Genomic DNA, 24,914 nt, shown 5'->3' with positions numbered 1-24,914 from the left:
TATTGTTGAGGTAATCTTTATTAGTACCATTAAACTATTCGGTAAGTTCTCTCTGCGTAGGACTGGCTGTACGCGCCTGTGTGCCAGTCGGTCCGGGATACGCACAAACCTCTGGCTTATTGCTCTTTTTATTAAGAATATTGTATGTATCGTATAGGAATTATATAATTTTTTACTTTGTTCGATTACTTCCGTCACAGTTTCATGATTGCGTGTATTGTCCTGTGCAATTCAGGCCCTGCTGGCAGTTTCGTACGTAGGCATTTCTTTCGTTGGGTCGAAAATGCTTAACGACCCCAGCAGCAGATTAGAGCCCACAAGAACGTCATTTTATTAGTTGGTCACGCGTAGCTGCCCAATACTTCGACAGCTCGTAGGCATACTGAAATGATTCCATTATTGCTGCTATTGAAGTTTTCCGGCGGCAAATTGCTTGAAACCCTCGATACCTTTCGCATTGCACTCTTCCCAGTGCGGCAGCTGCTTGAGACGATTGTAGTATGCCTCCGCTATGGGGAAAGCAGGAAAACCGTATGAGGTGATCTGTAAATCAGCGTTACGTCGGTCGCGCAAACCGGAATAGGCACGAAAATTAGTCATAGCTGGTTGAGGGTGGATGTAGCGTAAGTGTTTTTTTTTATATTTATCTATTTTTGTTTAGATGCGTTCGCCAATTTTACCGTGTTAACACATCCTCGGGATCATCTGAGCACAAGAAACCTGGTTGTTTTCTGTTGAACTTGTTGTAGGTTTCTCTAAGATAACTACGAAGCGGTATGGTAAATGTTTGCCACCGTTGAAACTGAAATTAGCGACGGCCGCATATACATGATGAAGGAACTTCATAAGAAATTATGTTTTTTTCTTTTATTAAGTATTAGTATCCATTGCGTTTTTTCTTTGTATTAAATTGTAAATGAAATGACATTTCCAGCGGTTGGCCTGCGACACCCCTACATCAAATTTTATAGTCTAATATAATCTGATTATATAGTTCTAAGCGCAAAAACCCCTCGAAGTACGGGGTGCAGTATTTTAAACAACAACAACAACAACAACTTAACAAACAGCTTTGTATCAACCTACCTCAAGCATTGAGAGGCTGCATGAGATCGAGAGATCTGCGACTGTCGGTTCCTTGCCAAGCAAGAAATCCTGACCGTTGAGGAAGGCTTCCAGGAATCCAAGTGCGTCCTTCAGCTTTTTTTCCCGATCAGGTTCGAGTTCTTTGTTGAACATCAATTTCGGATAGAAATAGTCGCCAATTGATTTGTACAACGTCCCGATGTCGAAATATAGATATCTGCATCGAAAGTGAAAGACACCCACAAAATTAGCATTATCTTAGGGAACTTCGGATCGTCAAGGCGTCTTTCCAACAATGGGATATTCGTCATAGTTCCTCCGCGCATTTGGTACATTTGAAAACAATTCTCGAAGATGAGCGACATTCAGGCTATCAATAACACTATCATAATGCCAATAACTATTTATATTAGATGAAAACGATAAGGGATCGCTGCTTCGAGGGTTGCTGACAACAGATAGTTAACGTAATACAAATAAGCAAAAATTTATGCAAATAAATACCAGGTGAGCGATACTATTGTTTGTTAATCAAACTGCGAATATATTACGTAAACATAACTTTCCAAAAAAGTTATGGCCCACTTTCATCTGTTTCTTTTAAACAACAGATATCGGCTCCGCCGTTTGGCATTAATCCAAACACGTGCCAGAATAGGAATTCATTTTAAAGGGGTGTAAGCAAGACGAGTAGAAATTACTATCGCATACTCATTCTACCCCAATATCGTACGGATCCTTGAAACGCGTCCACGCCCAGATCCAAATTTGCGTAACTTCATATGTCGTTTCAGTTAATGGACATATTCGCTGCCTGATCGCAAAGACGTTCAATGAAATTTTGCTTATTTTTGCGTTTCTACATTCTTAGATACTTATTGAAATGCTACATAAATCCACTTACTTAGCTGAGGAACCTTGATTTTTTTTTAAATCAATCTTATATCAAGGGTATATGCTCATGTAGTCGATAAAGGGCTAAAAACTGTTTCACCTTGTATTACCCGTAGCGTTATGTGGGCATAGCTAGCGCTTGACGCATACCACAAAACATCAAAATCTTACCCTGTTTTTCTCAATTAAAGTAAAATTAGTAACGAAAAACGTAAGAAAAGACCTCAGTAGAAACGTTTGTCAACTAGTGCCGTTCATCAATTCAATAGGTCATCGACTTCTGTTGTCTCGTCGATTACACAGTCACTTCGCGTTTATAAAGGTACAAACGTTAGCTGCTTCGGTAAGTACGATAGGAGGAACTAAAAATGACGTAATATGACTTAACAGGACTCATGAACCTTCCGCTAAGCTGGACAAAGCCGAACGAGTCTATCCAGGACACAATGTTGGGCGACAATCGCAGGACGTCCGCCAAACGATAAGTGTCCAAAACGGTCAAAATGCTACATAGGATTATTGGAAATGTCGACTATTACACGATTTTCACATATATGTTTATACACAAATTATATGATGTAATGGACGTTTCTTTTCGATTTCTCAAACGAACAAGATTGGTCGAGTCCAGCTTCAAAAACGACTGTAAATACAGGTCTCATTGAAAAAAGTAGCATCGGAGATAAAGCTGAAATTTTGTATTTATTTCGGTAAAACACTCTGGTTTAGAAAGAACTATCATTTACCTGTCGATGAGAGCTCGCTTTTGGGGGCAGTCTGGGTAGAGTCGGTGACCCGGAGCATACTTGTTAATGAGGTATGTAGAAATAGCTCGAGATTCACCAAGCGCGAAGTCGCCATCAACTAATGTGGGGATCGTGTGTTGAGGGTTTAGCTAAAATCACAAATGAAATCCAGCTCGTGTTTTATCAAATATATTTTTAAATAGTATCTGCCAGATGCTCAAAACGACCAGTTCGTTTGGGTAAAGGCACTGTTTTCGATGTATTTTAAATATAGTGGAAAAACAACACTGCTTTAATTAATTACCGTAATTTAGTTATTGCCAATCAGTAAACTGTAAATTTAAATTATAAACATTATAAGATAAAAAATTAGTAGAAAAACTAAATAAAAATAAAATAGATATCAATAAATCGCCGCAATAGTGACACCGCTCCTGATTGTTCGACACAAGCCATTACGGAAAAATTTGTCTGAAAACTCCATTTATGGATTCGGCATCAAGGTAGGCTTGACAGTTCGACGACGTTCAGCACGCGGAAGAGGGTCTATAACGAGCCAGCTGCACCTCTTTTTTCGTTATTGAAGGACGCTTCTTGGTAATATTCTTCAGAGTGCTACAGCGGCCCTCAAGGACCTCTGTATATTGAATAACTAATTCAAAAAATTACGTTTAGACGTAAAAACTACGCAGATTTCTTTGTACGGCAATATCGGATACATTACTTCGAATAAATTGTTTTCGTACATTTTGTTCCATATGCATATGCACGAACACTCGAATACTAGGTATATTAGCATGTACAGGATGCCTTTAGTCAGCACCCTTTTGTCCCAGCGTTTAAAAATAAGAGAATGGGTTTTTTCTGCGACAAAATGTGCTGAAATGCTAGTACAAAAGGTAATCATCGTTTTTATAGACTACACTCTAACCGGTTACCAATAACGGCAACATCTCAGTTATCTTCACATATTTCGCTTCGGTTTTAAAAACGTATGCGTATGGATAATGCGTACGCAAACGAGCACCGTTATTTAGAAAACTAATTTATTATTTTCCACGTGCAACAGGCCATACTGAGGCAATGGTTTCGATAGCAGGCCCTGTAATTAGGTAGCTCTATGATGAAGGTTCAAATTCAGAGATCCTACGCGTTCTGCTGCTGCTGCTGCTGGGTCGGACACAGTAGAAATAACGTGGCGACTTTAATAGTTGTAGATCTTGTAGTTAGCCTGGAGGCTACAAGCAGCAGCAGCAGCAGCAGCGGCAGCAGCAGCGGCAACGGCAACGGCAGCAGCAGCAGCAGCAGCGGCAGCAGCAGCGGCAACGGCAGCAGCAGCAGCAGCAGCGGCAGCGGCGGCAGCGGCAGCGGCGGCAGCAGCAGCAGCGGCAGCAGCAGCAGCAGCAGCAGCAGCAGCAAAGGCAGCCGAATTGCAAATACTATCACCGAAGCGACTAAATAACGGCCGAGTGGTAGTTTGATGAGGGTCTCAAATTTTGAATACATATTAGGTACATATGTACCTGCCGCTAGCTGATAAAATAGTTCGTGTGACGTAGTTGCAAGCCAGACGCTGTATAGAACCTATCTCCTGGCGCCATAACAATTCATACCGTTTCTGGCTGAACTCTAGACGCTGCAGAACGAGATAGTTATACTGAATGACGTGGCCCCCTAAAAAGCTGATTATTACGACGCAGCAAAGTTCTCGTCGGTTACGCCGCTGACAATTCCAATGCCGTGCTACCGTCCGAATGGAAATGTCATAAAATTGATATTTTAGAGGTTTCTCGAAATTACGTTGTAAAAGTTATATTTTAGTGTGTAAGCTTTTTTCTATCTGCCTTATACTGTAATACGCAGAGACCAAAATAGCTAACAATAATTCCTGTCAAATCATATATATATATATATGTACAATTAAAACTCTTGAATATATACATTTAGATGTTTCTATCAGCTATTTCTAAAGTTGTACCTAAATATTTTTCTGCACGTGCCGAAAGTGTTATTCCGTACGCTACATTTACTTCGGTTAAAGTCCAATTCTGAACCTGAACAAGCCACTAATTGTTTTCAAAATATTTGTTCGTTAACAATACCTAACGATAGCGGTAAGTGAAAGCTCGTTGAAGCTGAGGAAAGGTCCAGAAGTTATAAAACGTTACACGTTATCTAGTTGGGCGATACGTATTCTCTCCTCAATGATGGCCGCTATTTGCTGTACCAAAAATCTAAAATATAAGGAACGGGATCGAGTCTTTTAAATCTAAATCTTATAGAAACTTCTCCATTTCATTCGAAGTTGTCATTCATTAAAAGCTCAAGAAGCTGTATAATGGCCTGCCATAATATATATCGTCGATTTTGTTTAATTTTGTTGAAAGTTCATCCAGTATTAAGGGATCGGATGACAGTTACTCCTTGGTCAAGTTCTAATCAGGGCTGTAAGTTGGCTTACGTTACCCATTGAAACAAACTTTTCACCAATGGTACTGGTTTCGTACAAATGAGCATTCGTGACACGTCTGGTGACTAGTCGAAAAAGCCCGATATTGAACTAATTATAATATGTATATATAGCTCTTTAGTACTGTTGAACATTTTTGTTTTATCATAAAACAGCTATGTCCACACGTCTATAATAATTTCTGCGTTTCAGGTACTTCGCTAGCTCTGTTCAGGAGTCGTTACTAACAAGCTGTTGCGCACCCAATGTCCACAACGGCGAATTCCACGCGCCAGCAATATTGACTGGTCACAATAGCATAGTACTGAGTAATATAATGTATATCGCTTATATAGGGGGCGTAGAGCCAATTTGCCGGTTGATCACTAACCGGGCTACCCCAAACCCCTAAACTTAAAATTCCTGAGTCCGGCGCGCAGTTTGACTAGAGCCATCATCCAAAATAAGATTTTTTTTCCTTCTGTCTATAGGACAGCAGCGTGGTTTTATGGCGTGGAACAGATATTACCCCAGATTGTCGTGCCCGCAGAACAGCCACTAGAGCCATTTGTCTAGTGGAAGCAGCCGAAAAGGAGCCTATAGTTCGAGACGATTGAACCTAGCAGTTGGACCTATTGGAAGTCCAGGGCTGCAGTGATGGTGCAGTAAATAATACCGAACGTATTTTTAACGACCTTGGCCACGGCTGAACGGATGTGTGTCTTACCACCTTTCTCACTAGCGTTCGAGTGTTATCAATGTAACTTGGTTATGCAGTGTGTGATCGATACTTCGATCTACGCTATTGATATCTTTGTATGTTTAAGGCCGAACTAATACGGATGCTGGAACCATATTCTAGTCATATGGCTATACATAATGCAATGGCTCTATCCAATCAAGGTGTACTAAAGTGTACGTACTCTGAACTGAATCGAAGTAAGCGGAACGCACGAAAATTATAACCTTTTCGCTCACCTATTCCGTAGGACATAAACCGCTTAAGGCGAATTGTTTGTGTTTAGTTATGTTGGAGATTAGCCAGGTATCCTTGTTCATCTATTTGCTACATATCGTATGAGTTGTAGGGTTTTGCAAAGATCACTTTTGGCCGTTATCTTTTGCACCTATCTGCACTTTACGGTCTCCTCCGTTTGACTAGTCTACTCGGAGTAACGGCGCCTATGTACATATACGACGAATGACGTCGTTTTCCCTGATCCCTCTTCGATAGGCTGGGGTAGGAGAGTCGGCCTGAGAGAAAGGTCGACGGCTGCTACCATCAGTTCTGCTCCACGCATTGAGTCACTTTGCAGCAGTAGAATTTTATCCAAACTATTGTCGCACATGATTTATTTGAAGGAATCATTGTACTCTATACTATATGGGAAGCTATGTTTGCAAGTGCCACAAGCGTGCTTGTCACGGTTTGTGTCTCGGTACTTTTGAGCCTAAGCCCCGGACACTACACGCTTAACCACATAGAAATAATGCGTTGGCAAACTAGAGAGGCAGGCCGCTATTAGGCATCTGTTCAATGCATAGGAAAGTTGCGTATGCGGTTCAATATTGCGAGGGGCTATTAGGAATTTTGGCTCTTCTTAATGTTATGTTCCTATTACAGTGAAGCAGTAACAGAGCGAAATGTGTAGGTATATCTGTGTGGAAAAAAAATTCGTGCCAAAAACGGTTACAAGTAATAACAGCAGCAATGACTTACGAGGATCAAAGAAACAATCACACATCATATAAAAATGTTCTTCTCGAAGCTTCGTCTGAACTTCAATGACCCTACGTTTAGAGAGGCACTTATTGTCTCTATATATTCCCTAAATAATATGATGAATGTAGATGTTTCAGAACAGCAATTTCCTATCCCTAATGATAATCTGAAGGAGGTCTTTCTATTCAGATCACAACAATACACTCAGGTCGGGCCACGCTTCGTGCTCTTGAGATTTTTAGGCGTGGTAATAGTGACCCCATAATGCATAGCGAGCAGACACAATCGCTGATCGAAGCATCGGCTTTTGAATTTCTACCAGCTTAATGTCATTACGCTTTTCATTGTGTATACACGATGATATCTACTTCCACTGATCAACAGGTGTCTGACGTAAACGGTCTATCAGAGCCTAGGAACATCATAACAGACAAATGAACAGGTAGATCCAACACTAGGACAAATTCAGCCTGAGCTGCGTACATGGCCGCGAACTCGCCGCGACATGGGACGCTACTCGAACCCCAGTTATAAATCTTGCTATGTTATTGTATCGATATATACTCGATATAGAGGAATGGGCTATTATATCTCCGACAAAAATAAATCATGTATGATCTTTTCTTTTCGAATTCATATAACGAGATCGAATAATATGCATGAGTAGATGCATGACCGAACGATTATTACTTTTTGGTAAGTAGATCAATCCTAAGCCGTTCGAAATAGCAGTCTTAATCTTGCCAATTTCCATGAGTACAATATCCGACCGAAAAGTTTTTTGAATCAAACGCCCACTGCTGTGCTTGACCTCCAATGTATGTACGTACGCATGATATATGGAAAGCACGTACAACAATGTATCTATATATCTGGCTATCTTCTTTTATCGTGTTAAAACGCTACATCTGTTTGCTTTTCTGAAATAGTCGACTCGGGCTGGCAAATTACTCGTTTTTTGCCTTTTTTAGCTTGTTTTTTGTGTTTAGTGATAAAGTTGTTGGGGCTAAAGTGAGCTATATTTTGGTGAGATTTTCGTAGAAAAAGTTTTTTAACAGACCAAAAAAATAGCCAGGTGTTTACATGAAGGTCTACATATAGGGGAGGGAGATTGTTCTTGACACCACTTAAAAGCTCTTGAATCAAAATTGTATACTCAAAATGTCGGTTTCGAGATCGAAAATGTCCCCAGAAAATCGAGAACTTAACAACATGACATTCTCTATAAAGGGTTTTCTTTAAGAACGTCAACCGATAGATAGATCTCGCCGAGCTGAGTCAAAATGCTACACATATCCCTATGGTATAAGTATATCGGCATGAAAGTGGTAAAAAAAAGATCCATTCAGGAGTCCGTTCCGCATATGTGGCGGTGGGATGAATATGCATTTCTGGAAGCTAGTGAACGCTTCTTTAAGTGAGTTTCTGATAAATGTCAATTGGACAGTTATACAGGCTCATACGATGAATAATCTGGTTAATAATTTCCTTCTAAAGAAGTATCAAAATATTAAAAACGTTCCTACGTAACGTTCCACCTTGTTGACGGCGATTCTTCGCACCAACCAATAGATCTCGATGATTTGAATGAAATCGGAAAAGGCCAAAAACCTCTTACCTGAAGCTGAAACTACTTTTTTGTATGACTGCCTATTTTAGGGTCATTTTGTAGTATCGATCGGAAGCCCTCGATGAACTGAATCAGCGCATGCTCAATGTCCTAATTTTCACTTTCTGACTTTGAAATGTTGTTTGACTGGTGAAATTTTGACACGACGTTTTATGTGAAAGGGTTTCTTGACACCGATCGACAGATCTTGACAAGCTAAATAAATATACCGAAAATTATTGTGTAAAAACCCTATTGGGCATCCCAATGAAGTAAAAAGGCATTTCGAATGGGTTTTAGGCGATTCCAAATTTCCTCAAACATCTAGCGTTTGACTGTTGCTGTTCTGGCAGTCTCCGGCCAATTGGATAGTAACGTGTCACATATATGTGAGTTAGATAATTAATGCAATGATACTGAAAGGGTATAGTGCTCTTAGTATAACGGCATTATTGTTTTATACTACAACGATTTTTGCTTGAAGTTGGACTCCTTTCAATTTAGCCCGTAATCCTTCTGTCTATAGGAGAATCTTCAAATACGATATATAGTGCCCTTGAACAGCAATCCACATGTTTGTTCTTGCTGGTGCTTTTTGTCTTTCAACGAACTTTATATTTTACTATTTGGAAATCCTTCAAGTCCGTCAAGTCGGTAAACTTCATAAATACAAGATATTTTTATCATAGTATTTAATAATATATATATATATATATATAATGTATTAAAACTATAATATAAACTACAAAATACAGTAATAAATTCTATTCAAATTCAATAATATCATCATTCATGTTAAATGTAGTAGACCACAATAAATTAATTCTGACTCGATATCAAATAAATTTCAATTGAACTATTAGAAACTACAAAAAAAATCTCACTAATTCTTAAATAAATAAATAAAAATAAACAAAAACTCCACCTAATAAATCTAAAAAATCTATTTTTTTTAAAAAACTACTTACATCAACTACCAAACCACTCTTTTCACAAATAAAAACATTGAATTACTGTGAGTCATAAAAAGAGTCAACTCTTAAAACGGTGAAAATAACAACGATCCTTTGTAACAATGTGTTCTTGTGGAGTTCGTTGCGCTAGTGGGTTTAGCTAACAGAGAAACACGCACGTCTGGGCCGGTTACAGTTTTTAGACCGGTGAAGAGCGATGATCAAAATAGCATGAGATCGCTCATGCTTGCAACAGGTAGTCATAGTGACATGTGCGGTATTTTAACAGCCGCATGTGACAATCGATAATGAACTATCGCACTTTAATTACGGTCATTAGCATAATTAGGATAGGTAAGCCTTTTGACAGGACCAGTTCTGCAAATGGCCACTTGAAAGCAAGCATGCTCTCTCAACAATTGACTAGATGAAGCAATGATTACGGTAGGCCAATGTGTCTAATGTGTGCAGCAGACAAACGGTGGATCAAAGACTTGTATGCATACAACGTAGTCTCAAGTTCGTACATACCACTCGACAGGACATGCATTGCACGTATCATGGTTCATACTGATAGGCAGCTTTATCTCTTGTTATTCTGGGCGTAAGTGTCCTGAATCGTTTCGATGAATCACTAAAATGAACGAGCATGTTAAAAAAATCATTCTAATTGAATCAGGGCCTCCGTTGCAACACCAAGCAACAACCTCTCCCCCCGCCCTCGCCCCCCGAAGATTTTTCCAGAAGGTCCATTATCGAGTGTTTGCAAAGAGCGAACGAGAAATCTTGTGTACGACTGAACTAGGTTTGTTAATAGAAAGTCTCAAAACAAACTTGTGTTTTAAGAGATTACCTACATTTCCCGCATATATGTAGGTCTAAAAATGTTGTTAAATCTATTATGCAAGCTAAAAATAAAGGAGCGAATAAGTGCACTGAATACGGTGTGAAATAGAATTAGTTATGCAAAAAACTACTGAAACATAAATTCGGTCTAACAAAATTGTCCCTTGGAATTTCCCTAATGTTGTCTTTCTCTAAACGTTCTTTAGTTGTCGTTGCAGCCCCTAGCAGTTCCTTAGCCCACTTCTCTACTTCATTATAGTGCCTAAGAAAGAACGTATCCCTCTTTGTGGAAGTAATGCTTTCCGAGTGAATGGCTCGAGTGAGGAAATAGGTTCAACAACCGTCGTGACAGTCCCTATATAACGGCCTACATTTAGAGAAAACACTCATTTGATCTCGAATCTCACCATTACAACCTCTCGAAGGAGTACTCTGCAGTTTTACATAACATTACAAATCAATACCTTTGTTACCTGTTCGTATACAAGCATTTCATTAGTAGCACAATATCACTTTAATATTGCTCTACCAGACTTTTGTCAGGCGTATCTAAAATGAAGCAGCTGACACCTTGAAACCTTTATCAGTGTAACGTATATTTCCACAATCGGCCGTCTGCAATGTTTCGTATATTTTGCACACACGTAAACACAAATATCATTGGACAATAAAACAAACGGGATAGCGTTATTCGTGCTAGTCCTTACACCATTACGCCACTGCAGCAAAAATGCTCATTCTCTAGATATATTCCCGTAATTAATTCATCCCAAAGCCTTGATCGGCAATGATTATTTGTTTTGCAATAACTTGCCATTCGTTTTTGTTCCCTTAGTAGTCTTCTCCACTTTTCTACATCTTTATATTTAGAGTGATCAACTGTATTATGTGACCAGATTAGTCCTAGATGGTCGTGCCGGATTATTTACAATGACGTTCTATTTAATTGTTTACATAGCTTCATCAAAGCAGACACAGTTGAGACACAGCAATGGCAGCACTGTTTTTTGTCGGTGATCTACCATAGAACATTAAAGGCGCTCAATAGCAGAAGTGCCTACGTATTCTGTACAACGACGGAACGTTAGTTTATCACAGCATGCAGCTGATCGACTACAAGTCGTTACCTTGTGGTACCACGGCTTACTGGTTTCGCCGCGCGTGGTTATTGGCTTAAGCTCGTAGGGCACCTCGGCCGATCGGAGTATCCATGTTGCGGCCCGCGAGGGCGGGAACCAATCGTGCATGTACAGAAGAATAGGCGCCGCTGGCGTCATTTCCTCCAATTGTTGCAGAAAATACTCGATTACTTGACGACGAGCAGCCAAATAGTGTTCGCTCAGATGAATCTTTAACGACAGGGCTGCCGCACTGGCATGAACAAAAGCAACGTAGTTGAAGCCTGTGCTGTGATGGGCAGTTGTTTCCACCGGTGGCGACTCACTGCTATGGGTCTTCTTCGAACTTCAGTCGGTTGGGTTTCACGAACCCAATTATAATCGTGCCACCCACCAGAGGGCGCGAACTTGCTATCGCTCAACTGTGCCTTCTTCAGTTCGTGGTCAAACAATTATTTGCATTAGCATTTGTCATCGCTCGCGTGCCAGCGATCGCAGGGTCCGTTTTTTGCAATTTGGATATTTGTCATAACGAAGCACTTCTTAACGTTATGTCCCCCCAAAAAACTGGATGACCTTACCTATCGCCAACGTCGAGCCCTATTACATGGCCGCACACTGCCTTACGATCCCAGCTGCCTCTCAGTGACGATACACAAGACAACGAGGAATCTTCAGGTCATTTACCGATTACGTTCACGGTACCACACTCACCCACAGTTCGCACCACGGGGCATGGCGTACAATCATAGGACTTGATTAAGATTACTGTCACTCAACTATGAATCCTCTAGGAAAGGTGCCTCAGGGAAGGTGCGATCTTAAGCAATCATCACACAGGTAACTTGCAGAGCATAGCTCGTCTCTATCTCGTGTCCCGACTTGTTTGGTATGGACTTCTTTCCCCTTGTACCTTTAACAAGCATCGCTGAGTTGAGCAAACGGCCTGGGTAAGAGGACACAACGGCCACCAGATTCGCATCGTATTAGCAACAGTTCTTACTCTGTGGTTGTCGAAGCTGCTACTCTGTTTCGAGGAGAAATTGCCAAAAGGCCAGCGAAAGGCCCCTTTTCTCAGTCTTTTTCAACAAATGAACGAATTCCTGAAAGACGAGAGATGCGGACACGTAGCTCATTGCAATGGTAGGACCTAGGCATTTATTAGCATCCATGCAGCCGCTACATGGCCTAGGTGCTGCTAGAGTTTACCGCAAAATAACGAACGTAAGCCACTTGAGGAAGGAATGAGGCGACTACAGCCCGGTCTAATGGACCAACTACTACGTCATCAGGGTTACTTAGCCGAGCGAAAGCATGTCCGGTGAGAACATTTACTAACTTCGCCAAGAGCTGCTTTGAAAGAGACTGTTTATTTGCTGAGGGCCATAGTTCACTGTTTAGCTCGTCACTGCTTCTATTGCAATAACTCAGTAAAGATAAAATTTTAAAAAATGATGATTTAGCGAAAAGGAAAGTGGGTCGCACGGCCATCGCGAATCAAAGGCGCATTTCATACGGCTGAATAATAAGATGAACTAGCACGAAGATATATGCTCGAATCGTAAATAAGTAACATTAGATGAAAACAACGCGGTACAAGAAACGGTGTGGCTCTCCTAACCCTAAAATAGCAAATGTTTTTTTATGGGAAAACAATACCCCCAACAATATGCCATTCGCATTACAACGTCATCGAATCTTTAGGAGCACATGAATGTTTGGCTGTCGGATGGGTTTTTTTGAACAGCCTCGCTTGAGCCTTAACCGCATCTAAAGGTAAAATAGTTGAGTCGCTTTCTCGGAGATCGATCTCAAATGAGGTGATTTGACAGATAAACATATGTCTTTGACCACGATTTAAATAGGTGTACTCTAACTAGGTAATGATAACTGAGTAGACGATAGAAACAACTCGGGACCGTTCAAGGTTCCCAAGTCATTTCATATATGCATTTAGCTAACTGATAATTTTACGTGCCATTGCGATGAAGTAAAATCCATTGAAGCTCGCAAATATAACGTTGTTTCAATCTTAGATCCCAAATTACTTTGAAGAATCAAACTTCTCGCCACGTGGTCGCGAATCCACAGTTCATCTTACTTTTTATGCTATTGAGGTTAGAGGTTACGCAAGGAGACCATCGTGACAATCCTTCTATCGCCTTCTTATCATAACCTATTTAGGTCATAGAGCGTATATGAAGAGAAATAATATGAAGGGAGCCCATTGGCCAGGTTTTGCGTAAGAGGATATCACATCTTGACTAATATCTTGACGAGTTGTTTTGATATAAGCTATTCTGTATGTAGCTTCCTTTTTTTAAATACACTATACTGTCTACATTTGTATTCATACGAAATTAAAATAGAAAAAGAATAGATATTGTACCCAAACTTCGTTGCTGCCAAACTTCAGTTTGCCTCTTATAGGTTGTGCAACCTTCCAATGGGGGAAAATAAATGATGACCCAACATAGTTCCACTTACGCTGGCGTACATAGGCTTGACATAACTAATAGTCTAACTGATATATCTACAAACTTATAGAGAAGTTAGTGTTACACAAATCGAAGATCTTAGGCCGACATTACAGGCTAAATAAATGATAGCTGCCACTTTAAGTTTATAAAGTGATGCACTTAAATCTCATATTGTTTATGTATGAGTTTTGTAGTACCATACTTGGTTTCTTATTTAAGTATGATTGATTTATCTTCACTACAGTTGACAATAGGAGAACTACGGCTCAAACCAAGATAGTGATTGCATAAACAGTATGAAGTTAACTCGGGCTGCGGGTAAAACAGCGGCCACTGGAATAAACTTCATACTTTGCTCAGTCGTATGAGACCATATGCAAATTTGACAACTTCATAATCAAAAGCTGACCATCAGTAACATCAGTCAATAGGCTACCTATTGATTTTCAGTTTCAATGATTGTCATCGCTAAAGGATGCTTGATTCCAGACAAAGTTCAGAAGCCTTATAGAAGCTATGGTGGCGTCCGTTCAACGAATAAAGACAATGGCTTCTCAACAACGCCCAAAGTTACGTCGTTGCAGAAATTGCATTTATTGTAACAATAGGATTACAGAAAAACTTAAATTCATTATGGCTCATATAACAGGAACACCAACGCAATTGAACATTTCTAGTATATATATATATATATATATATTTGAATGGATAGTAATTAATGGAGATCGTTACGCCTAAAATCGACAGGGAATCAATACGATTAAAGAATAGTTATCATGTTAGCAGCTATTTGCTAAGTCGTTTCGTAGGTTTGTTGGAGAGGCCTCAGATAATTTCAGCGAGACCCACCTCAGTTCGAGGCAAGTCCTTGATAGTATGCCCAAAGAGATGACTTGAGCACTTAATCACATTAAAATGAATAACTGAAAGCGCCAACAAAAAAATTAACGTATATAGTGCGATCACGGCCGCGTTTCAATCTTGCATTTTTTACCGTTAATCAGCGTCAAGTCTGCACGTTGAACAAGCCATAACACAAGCTAGACAATTTTCTGGCCAAAAGGCGCCGACGCTACACAGGCTTCCCCCTAACAAAGTAAAAATTAGTAGTACGAATTCGTCCATAAAAAATTACGAAGATATATGTACTTGATGGATCAGGATCATCAGGTTGTCAATCTATGTAAAGTTCAGTGATTCGAAACTTGCGGTGGCACTGGGGGCGAAGTAGGTTTGCGTAATTGTATCGTTAGAAATTAAAGGAGAACTATATCTAGATGAGATAAGGGCTGAGAGAATTTTTTCAAGAAATTCATATGTGTATTCCATATGTATTGGCCTGTACGGAACTGTTGATATGATTTGAGCTGGTATTTGGTTAGCTGCATGTCTACTTGTTAGATTCGTACGATCCCTAATTTTAGATCGTTCAGTGATTTAACACCACTTCAACTGTTTGCCCTCACTCTCCCTGCAGCAACGTCTAATCACCATTAAAAATATAATATGTCCTAATACTTCTAGAACGTACCTTAATGAATTCGGGTTTCATTTGTTCCCCTGCAAAAAGGTCCACTTCCTTTAGATTACAATTGACGCCAATCGTCTTAGCTACTAGCCGAACAGTTCTGCATGCCGCCGATACCTGCGGGACACGTTGATTCGAACGAAAGAAAAATACCTGTTTTATAAGGCTTATATATAATATAAATATATAATTTATACTATAACATATGGTTCATAGCTAGAAAAGTGCTGTTGAATGACCCTGTTTCTTTAGACTGAACTGCCGTTTATTGAGACAAACATATGCAAGCTGCTCTGTGCTTCTGTTCGCCAATAGATCCCCCAGTAACTGCTAGTAATGTAGTACCCCGCACCACCGAGCGACGATGCAAACACACGAACAGACCCAACGCCAAATCCAAATATGCATTTTGCTCGAGTTTCTTAACAGCTAAGTCTGTCTGTATTCCCGTTCTGGGTCATAATCGACTCCGACGACACTCGGTGACAGAGCTCATTTATAATAATAATAATAGCAACATCAGTAATTCTTATAAGCGCAATTTTTGGTTGCCCAATAGAAACGACCCGTCCACAAAAGGAGATGTTTGAACCATTTTATCGGTAGGGCTGAAACTAGCGAAATACGTTCTTCCTAATCGATGCCGATGCCCATATTTGTCATATAAATTTGCGTGCAGTACAAATGGAATGCTTTGATTGTTTTACGAACGTCTTCAAGTAAGCAGCCTTTTGGCAAATAAGCGCGCTTGTCCTTAGCTCCAGCTCAACACACAATCACTTAATTCTAAAAGCCTCCAAACTAGCTAAACTTAAACATGAAAAAACAACGTTCACTTCAGAGGCATCATCATTGGCACGACCAGTTCGCATTCCTGGTCGATTTTTCCGGCTCGCACCTACAAGTATGAATGGCAAAGTATTTAATCAAGGTACTACTCGATCCACTAACCTCCATATGATAAAGATCAACGGTCATCTCGCCGGCGTTCGCGAGAACCACCGACGATGAAGGCGCGCAGCCCAGCGCGAAGCTTGGAAAAGTGACTGCAAGATGGGCGAATTTTCGATACCCGTATAAAGGTATAACCTCGGGACCCGCAGCGGCTCCGGCGACTTGGGCCCTATGAATCTGCGAGCAGCTTCGTCGCTACGGAGAAAGGACGATTCGAGAAAGGGAGTCTGTCTACAGAGAGGGACAGACATCCAGATGCAGAAGCAAAGCCACCTTGCCGCGCCGGCCGCTGCCTGTGCTTCTGGTATATATGAGAGGCCACGACCACGAAACACGATTTAGAATTAGCTGACGCGTATCGATCGTTGAGATAAGCTATGGTAGAAACTCGAACCGAGGTACAGAGGACCGGGGGAAGCCGATTTAGGTTCCAGTCATTGATGACGCCGTCGCTCAGTATTGCTCGTATGCTTGATGACTATTGCTATCCTGTAAACAAAAAGCGGAGATTTCTTAGGCTAGATAGTAGTCTCACTAGAGTATTTTCGATATTTCTCTGGCTCGCGTGTAGGTGGCCACTTCCATGAGGTCTTCAAATTATAAGGGGAGCATAGTTTTCCACGATTAGAACGTGCTAATCGGCCGAAATCAACCGGATCATATCAACCGGGATCAACTTACTAAAATATTCTACTGACGGTACGCGCAGCGTCGGTTGCAATGGAACAGCCATGGAACGATGTCTATGTGTTGGCGAAAGGCAAACTCTTGAAAGAAGTATTGCCCAAGGCGTCACGTAAGGTGCGTATTTAAACCAGAAAGCTGTTTACATCCACACGTTTCTTGCAAAACACCGTTAGATATGCATTGGAGCAAAATAGAGATTTGGCGTCGCACACGAGCCGGCAGAGGCGTTTGAAAATTCCTTGAATCATTTTTCGAGCAATTCGCATCGGTTTTATGTTTTGGTTTTTCTCGCGCGGCGTATTTTTTAAACTCTCAACATCCCCTCTAATCGGCACCGGTATTATTCTATAGTTAGCTTATTATGCATACGAGATAGCTCGAGTGGAGATAAACAATCCGTATTTTATCACAAGGCTCTAATATCAGCGTACGTTTGAGCGTAACGTTCTCAGTTTAAATCTCATGGTAATAGGCCGATACGGACGTGCGCCTAAGGTGCGTACTGTATTCCGTCTAACCTAATCAGTTCCGAAAAACACTTAACTAGTACTATTCGACTAAGTTAGTGACTGATTTCGGCTAGCTAAAACGTACTTTGATCCAACTTATTCTCAGTTGCACGAACGCTGTTTGGTGAAAAATGCACCGTGTTTTAACGTTCCACTTATTTTTAGGCAGCTCCTTAGAATGGTAAAACTTACACATACATACATACAGACAGACAAGTTGAGTCGTTATTCTGGACTCAAATGTGAGGCTACAGGCTTTGGCCATTATACCATAAAAATGTTCATAAATGTTTGTTCAGTTTAATGTGGCTCTACGTTTATAGATTTAAAAAAAAAACAAGTAAATTAACGCTAGTCTGGTATAGTAGAATAGTTTAGTTGTATTCAGCTCAATATCGACTGTCAAGCATGACTCGCTTTTTTTTTAAAAATAAAAAACAAATAGGCTCGCATCCGATGCAGGCATAGGCTATGTTTAGCAGATGCCTTAGTTAAAAAAATTCTTCTGATAGGGATAAAATCGATTCGAGAAATCACCAGTGTCTTCAAATTTAATCGCTGCCATTTACAGGCAATATTAATGTATAAGGTATGACCCATATATATATATATATAAAGAGGTAAGAGAAAGTACTATACTTTGATTCGGGCGACTCTATTCGGACTGGATTTACATTAGCTTATTAGAAGCACCTGCTCGGCTCTCTATAACACATATAAGAGGCACAACATTTAACATTGCTAATGTGTATGGCAGTATAAGACTCGTCCGCATACACAAAAAAAATCCATGTGTATTGAACACCAGTAGCGACTTTGTGTAGCATGGCATAGCACTAGTATATTATTTACTAGGTGTCTTTGATTTAGATAGGCGACGCGTTTACATAGAGGAACATCTGGAACCGATTCAATGAACTCCCACTAGTCTGCAGACGGTTTCTCATGCACCATTCGCACCGGTAAAGTCTCGACAGTGAGTCTAAGCTGTCATGCCAAAGTCGAAAGTTGGCAAGCAGATATTATTACATTGTAAGTTACCAAAAACCGTAGAGTGCAGAATAAGCACTCGTAAAAGCAAGACATTGATACACCGTCTTTGCTTATACCGATACTGATATGCTCTTATAGAAGAACCTGCGCCCAAGATAAGTACTTCCTGCGAGAAAGCCTGTAAGTAAGTCCCGTAAGAAGGCACAGTTCACACACGAATAGCATTGCCGCAATGCTATATTTAGTGCCAATTTAAAAGTGAAACAAAGCGAATGGTCTGATGCCGTAGTTACGCAATATAAAATGAACATTTCTCCAAGCTTTCGTATGTATCTCACGTCGCGGGCTCAAATCCGCGTTGTAATCAGGACCGCTTCACGAACTTTGTAGACTTAGAAAATTCGCTATTTCAACAAACCCTACTTGTGGGGTTGGAAAAAATTCGTACCCCATCTTGCCACTAGCCAAGGAGAAAGGCTAGAGTAAACCAAGCTCGGGTATTTCTTCAAGACTGAACTCTTTCTATTCGCAGGTACCAAGAAGGTTACCCACTCTCTGATGTGTCGTCATTTCTATCAAGCAAAATCAATTTAAGACCATTTGAGCTGTAAACCTATTGTTGGCATTACAATTATTCCCTTGTGTTATTTAATGGTACACCAGCAAACAAAGGGGTAGATCAAACTATCACAGATATTCATAAATAAAAATTCATAATATAACTTTACACCCAACTCTCTTTAATGGATGCATAACAAAGCATCAAAGGTAGCTTAATAAACGATCTCCTTACACAGTACTGCTTGAGCCGACACAATTAGATCATTATTATTATTATTATTTTCGTTCATTTTCAGCATAATCCCGATTTTACAGAACCCACGTGCCTAAACCCACTTACCAAAAGAGGCCGATCCCGATGATCAGTCTGTACAGTTATTTTGCTGTTTCAGAAACCTCACCCATTTTGGTGACTTATTTCACTGGCTCATACAGGTCTGTTCTCTACGTCACACAATCGCCGTATACAGCGCAGTATCAGATCCGCCTAGTCATTTGTTTAGCGACTTTTTCGCGTATCGACGAGCACCACTACGAAATCTCGTCCTAAAAGTAGCGTCGCCTTTAGATACTTTACAACATTATAGACGACACATTGTTGAAGAGACCGTGCAGATGTGACGAACTTGTCCACCACTGTTCACCAGCGCTCAAATCACTGCATTTTCTACAACGGCTAGGTTAAGTCTGAACTTTCGATTTAGCGACGTGCATCCCTTGGGCCATTCTTTCACTATACTATCTAATATGCTGTGATACTTATATGGTATACAGGTCGTGGCCGGGAAGCTTCGCCCCTCCTCGGTGCTATTATGACCCTTTCCACTCGAGTCGGCGAATATTTGCTTTTTCCCCAATACAACTGCTTACACGCTCTAGTTGCATCGTGTAGAGGAATGGACTAGGCATGATGTTCAACGGTATTCAGGCGTACTGTTTCGGAGGCGGCTAGGGGCAAAAAGAAGGGGTATCTGAGACACATTGCGTGCGCGTTTTCTAGGTTACTCCGCAACAACGGCGGTGGCAGCGACGTGAGGCGTGTAAAGTAAACCAGCAAGGGCAGTAGTTATTGAAGGAGTGAGTCGGGGTAAAACGACATAGGCGACTGAGGGGACATCATGAGCACTGCGAGACGTTGATCGCACGTGAATTTGACGTACGCGCGAAAATAAGGACCAGACACGTACGGACACTCATGACGGACATTGCTGTCTCGATCGAACTGTCTCATAAGAACTCCCTCTCTGGTTCCTGTCTCGCGACGCTGCTGATCAAAACGGAGCCCCAAGTGATTTTCTAGGGAACAAAGAAATGGAAAATGGGAGTAGCACAAGATGACGAGGCAAGATCTAAAGTTTAGTCCTGGTATTACCTATGCTTCAAAGACAAATATAAGACATGTTTTTCTATTAGAAAGGCAACTTATTGGTCAGAGATTGTTATAGGGTGACATTTGGGCTGTACTGGTGCGTGTTGACACGTGCGGACAGATACATGGTAAAACTCTGTAGCGTAAGGGAATACGGAGATGTTTCACTAGGTTCTAGCGTCTGTCCCCGTGACAGCTGATTAGTAACATGGTTGCTCTCTAATCTTAAGGACACGTTATGGTTTAGGTTCGGACTCACTTTGTTTCGTCATAGGGGCTTTAGCGTCTGAGTAATAAGCAACTGAGAAAACCAACCCCCTAAATTAGCTAGTGTCACACACCAATTAAACATTTGTACTTTGTATTACAGGGGATCGTACTCAACCGACATTTACACAGCAGCATTTAAAGCTGGATAATTTTCCTATTGTCAAGCTCAGTAAAAAGCTTCTTTTACGTTGCTGTTATGCGCACATCCATCGAAATGTTCGTGGATAAATTTCCGAGTTACTGAACTACTCTACCTATATGTTCCGTGATTTTTCTCCTCTGATAGCGTATCATCGTCTAGTCGTTTAACGAGTACAACTTCACTGATTCATAGTTATGACGGTCACTAAAGCAGAATATCATGTAGAATCTGAGCACCGTCATAAAGTTGCGTTGGCTACGAGCAAAATTTTGCTCGCATCCATAGAGTTGTCCAATGCTAAAGTTGTACACAATATAGTATTTACTCATAAATAAGTGCGTTCTGCATAATAATCCACTACAAATTGTCAACTTACTTATAACAAATTCGTTCCTATAGCGGACGGGGCGATGTTCCGCTCTATTAGAACAATGTCCGCGCTCGATTTACGAGAAAGTTCTATGCGTAAGTTTGACTGTGGTAGATTTCAGAGTCGACAAATGACTTCGTTTAACAGATAGACTAGTTAATGAATAGCAGGCAATTGAGACTGCGGACAAATCCATGACTCTGATACACGCTTTTAGTATACGTCGACAATATACCTTGAAGATAACTTGGAAATCACACAAAAGCACACCTTTAAATGGTTCGAAAATATATTAGGATATCCGCTGGGACAGTCGGACAATGATGGGTGGGAACCTATCATTATAATAAATTATATGTCACCACACGATCTATATACGACAGCGTTTTAAAGCGCGACGTGCTGAGTCGTAACGATTTAGCGTTCTAATTCCCTAATGCGCTTCGAGAGTCGGACGGACGCTGAATCTGGCTAACCGTTATATCTCCGTTTTGAGGACATAAGCACCTGCTCTGCTTTAGTTTGTCATATTTTTCTAATATGTTCCGCCTAACTAAAATGGGAAATGGCAAAATCTGGAAGGATTAGTGTCAATTATGATCCGGCATGGCCTGGGACGTCTAAGCTGAACGGTAGTATCCTTAAACCGTGCCGTGGATAGCAGTATTGAAGCGTTTGGTGTTTTGGACACCTCGTCTTCGTACTCAGTCACTACTTTAATATTTTGAGCGCAACGTCCGACGCCGCCGGTAGGCGCTCCGTCAAAGGGATCGATCGCGACACAAAACGAAGCGTGTCTATGTCCGCGTTCGCATTTAGACCAGCAAGTGTCCCTAGCCGAGAAATATGTTACTCACCAAACGATCATGGCGATAGTCGTTATCCGAAGCGGTTAGACAATTTATCAATAACTTTTCGATAGATAGGTTCTGATTTCGTACGTCGCCAGCGAGAGATCTGTATCTCTTCCATTCATTGCTTCAACCTCAGACTTTTTTAAAGAGCAAAGGATTTGTCCGGGGTTATCAGTTTATCTAGTAAGCTGGGTTGCTACCATAATCCTGCAAAAGCAATCGACCCAACCTAAACTTAGTATATATAAGCATTTATTATGAAATATATTTATATGCAATGTGGATACAGGAACAGTTGGTCTCTATGTTACGCAAATCAAAGTCATTTAATTCAAATTTGAAGTTCTCTCCAGGAAGAAAAATATTTGAGGGATCTTATTTTTGTTTATGGTCATCTATCTGTTTAATCTGATCATATCTTAGATATAGTGCCGCGAATGAAAATATTTTATTATGAAAATTAAATATAAATTCAATAAGAGCTTTCTATAGCAGTATAGTTAGTTTAGGCAATTTGAATTGTTTATTCATGATTATTTCACGCGTTTTAATAAATATCAGCACCAAATGTGCAGATGTGTGACTGCTTCATACGTACGACAGGTATGAACCTACACGCGTTAGCAGTCGGCCCTTTATTGAGAAGCCGCAGACTCTTTAAACCGCGTTCCGTTCCGTTCCGAGATCGCATAACGTTTTAACTTTGTGCCTATCAAAAGATATTGATAGAGGTATTCGTTGACGTATAAATACAGGGTGTCCCAAGAATATACATACACTGTTTAATTGGTTATGATTTTCTCACCGTTCTTTCTTTTCAGAGTATAATTAATTGGAGCCAATGAGTGGACAAAAATGGAAGTAAAAAAAACGCTTAGCTGAAAATGCTGTTGCATCTATGAGCGCATAGTAGAAACATAAATAAAGTAATCTAGGAAATGTCCCGAGCAGCTCCACTTATGCGCTTTACTATTATTCAGAAAAAAGACAAATCTGGATTGAACTGTTCAGGATATTTATACATAATAGTCCGCAAGGCCAAGAACATCGACAAGCTTCGCCAACTAAGAAAGGGTACAGGGACGTTATAGGCAAATATTCTTGGCATCAGCAAATCAAGCATGCGCTACATTTTAAATTATATTCCAACAACGTTACATGGTATCGATAAGGATGACCTGGACAAAAGAGAACAATTTCGCGAAGAATACGAACAATTTTTAGGGAAGATCATCTGAAAACATGAAGGTTTATTCAAATAAAATGGCGCAACGGATCAACATCATTTTTGCTTACAGGACAACTATAAATCTACATGTTATGCAAAAACCATGTAAATTTACCAGGACTTATCGTGTGCTACGACACGTCAAGCAAAGTATTAATTAGACCATTGTTTTCTGATAGTATACGGAAGCTTTTGGCTACAAATTCCTTTCACCAGACACTCGGAAGAAGCTCAGTAAGGATGGCGAGTTAAATTTCTGTATCTGCATGCTATCACTGCGTTATGAAGACATATTTTAATGAAAATTTTTTAAATCGATGAATCGGATGAAGAAATCCTATACGAACTTTTTCTGCTTCTTCAGACCCGATGCCATTTTAGTGGATACTTCAAAGATGAAACCTAGGCTTAAGCCAGAAAGCCTAACGACAGTGAAAAATTTAAAAACTGCAGTTGAACAAGTATGTGTCAAACACCAAAAAACCTATTCATTTAAGTGTGATCACCTATAACCTATCGTCATCAGTAGGGTATTGACCAGAATAGTAGTAATACTGAACATCCGGAAAAAAAGAAAGTCAGAAAAGAAATTGAATCTTCTACAATTCAAACACTAATTATTGGTAAGTGAAAGCTGAGGCATACTCATTCAAATTATATATGCATTTTCAGTCAGGCACAGAAGAAATATCTGTCTAAGGAGTCATCTTTCTATTAACGTATTGAAGCTCATTGAGAAGCAGCAATGATATAAACAACAGTATCAAATTATTTCCTTTTCAAATAAACAAATCTAGACAATTTGACCTATTGCTCTACGTAGTTGGAATATTCTTTCTCTCAACAGAAAAACATATCTGGGGCGATGACTGTAGTTGGTGTTACGCCAATGCACTAATCCGATACCCCGTAGGGGCTACTAATATTTGGCGGGCTATGAGGGGACAGTTTGCTACGTCCAGCTTTAATCCAAAAGTTGGGCGATAACGCTATGGACCTCGACTTTTGGGTTCAAGGCGTATGAATATCGGCCGACGTGATTCGAAGCCACCTTGGAAGTTGGCTAGCATCGAACGCATGTACGTGGATCAAAGGTGAACTTTGCTCGACGATAAATAGGCTTTTTTCCGCTAGAGGTTGTCAAAAACAAACTTATATTTAAGCGAGTTTGAGATTGCTACTAACTGTCAGACGTTAAAAACCACATAAACTCCACAAAGTAGTTCAGCAGATGCTCGATGGTGTGATTGAATTGAGGCAGAATTTTGAAAAGGCCACCTCTGCTGCGTAACAACGACAGCACCGAATCGAAAGGTAACTTCCTGTGAAAGTGACTGAAAACCAAATAATTTACTGTTGTACTGCTTGTTAACCACCAAATGTATTACGAGAAAAGAATCTATATCGAATCAAAATTTTGTAGACTTCCGCATTGTTTTTTCCACAAAAGGATGGCAAGGTGAGTGACTACTGGTTTTTAACGCTTGCAAGTTTTGATGAGAAGCTAAAGCGGTGTATGTTCTGGCAATTACCAGTCGGCCCCCG

At 40.4% G+C, this 24,914-nt stretch overlaps 1 protein-coding gene and 2 long non-coding RNA genes across 6 annotated transcripts; 2 read left to right on the top strand and 1 right to left on the bottom strand.

Annotated features, from left to right (window-relative positions):
- On the bottom strand, positions 1-19,861 carry LOC111269580 (glutathione S-transferase 1). 4 transcript variants are annotated; one of them, XM_022849312.2, is made up of 6 exons: positions 19,477-19,861; positions 16,384-16,875; positions 15,436-15,549; positions 2,727-2,875; positions 1,087-1,303; positions 1-543 (listed from the first exon to the last, which is right to left on the bottom strand). In XM_022849312.2, exons 2-6 carry the CDS (start codon positions 16,408-16,410, stop codon positions 406-408), a joined length of 645 nt encoding a protein of 214 aa, XP_022705047.1. In that variant the 5' UTR covers positions 16,411-16,875; positions 19,477-19,861; the 3' UTR covers positions 1-405. The 4 variants fall into 4 exon arrangements, with proteins under 4 accessions (XP_022705047.1, XP_022705048.1, XP_022705049.1 ...); XM_022849313.2 differs by lacking the exon at positions 19,477-19,861 and adding an exon at positions 17,068-17,145; XM_022849314.2 differs by lacking the exon at positions 16,384-16,875 and having other exon boundaries at positions 19,477-19,859.
- Positions 12,006-14,477, top strand: LOC147752219 (uncharacterized). The gene is made up of 2 exons (XR_015314644.1): positions 12,006-12,745; positions 14,355-14,477. It is a non-coding gene; the product is annotated as an uncharacterized LOC147752219 (long non-coding RNA).
- On the top strand, positions 17,048-24,187 carry LOC111269588 (uncharacterized). The gene is made up of 2 exons (XR_002685845.2): positions 17,048-17,187; positions 22,963-24,187. It is a non-coding gene; the product is annotated as an uncharacterized LOC111269588 (long non-coding RNA).
- The last annotated feature ends 727 nt before the right edge of the window (positions 24,188-24,914 follow it).

Source organism: Varroa jacobsoni, unplaced genomic scaffold (assembly GCF_002532875.2).
Source record: "Varroa jacobsoni isolate VJ856 unplaced genomic scaffold, vjacob_1.0 scaffold_1398, whole genome shotgun sequence".
NCBI lineage: Eukaryota > Metazoa > Arthropoda > Arachnida > Mesostigmata > Varroidae > Varroa > Varroa jacobsoni.
The sequence above is the reverse complement of the archived record's forward strand: the minus strand, read 5'-3'. Positions and strand labels throughout refer to the sequence as shown.

Coding starts and splice junctions, on each gene's coding strand:
- LOC111269580 (XM_022849311.2), bottom strand. CDS start 11,583: ATGACGCCAGCGGCGCCTATTCTTCTGTACATGCACGATTGGTTCCCG. Junction 2,876..11,433: donor GTAAGCCGTGGTACCACAAG/GTAACGACTTGT, acceptor TTGTGATTTTAG/CTAAACCCTCAACACACGAT. Junction 1,304..2,726: donor AAGCGAGCTCTCATCGACAG/GTAAATGATAGT, acceptor CTTTCGATGCAG/ATATCTATATTTCGACATCG.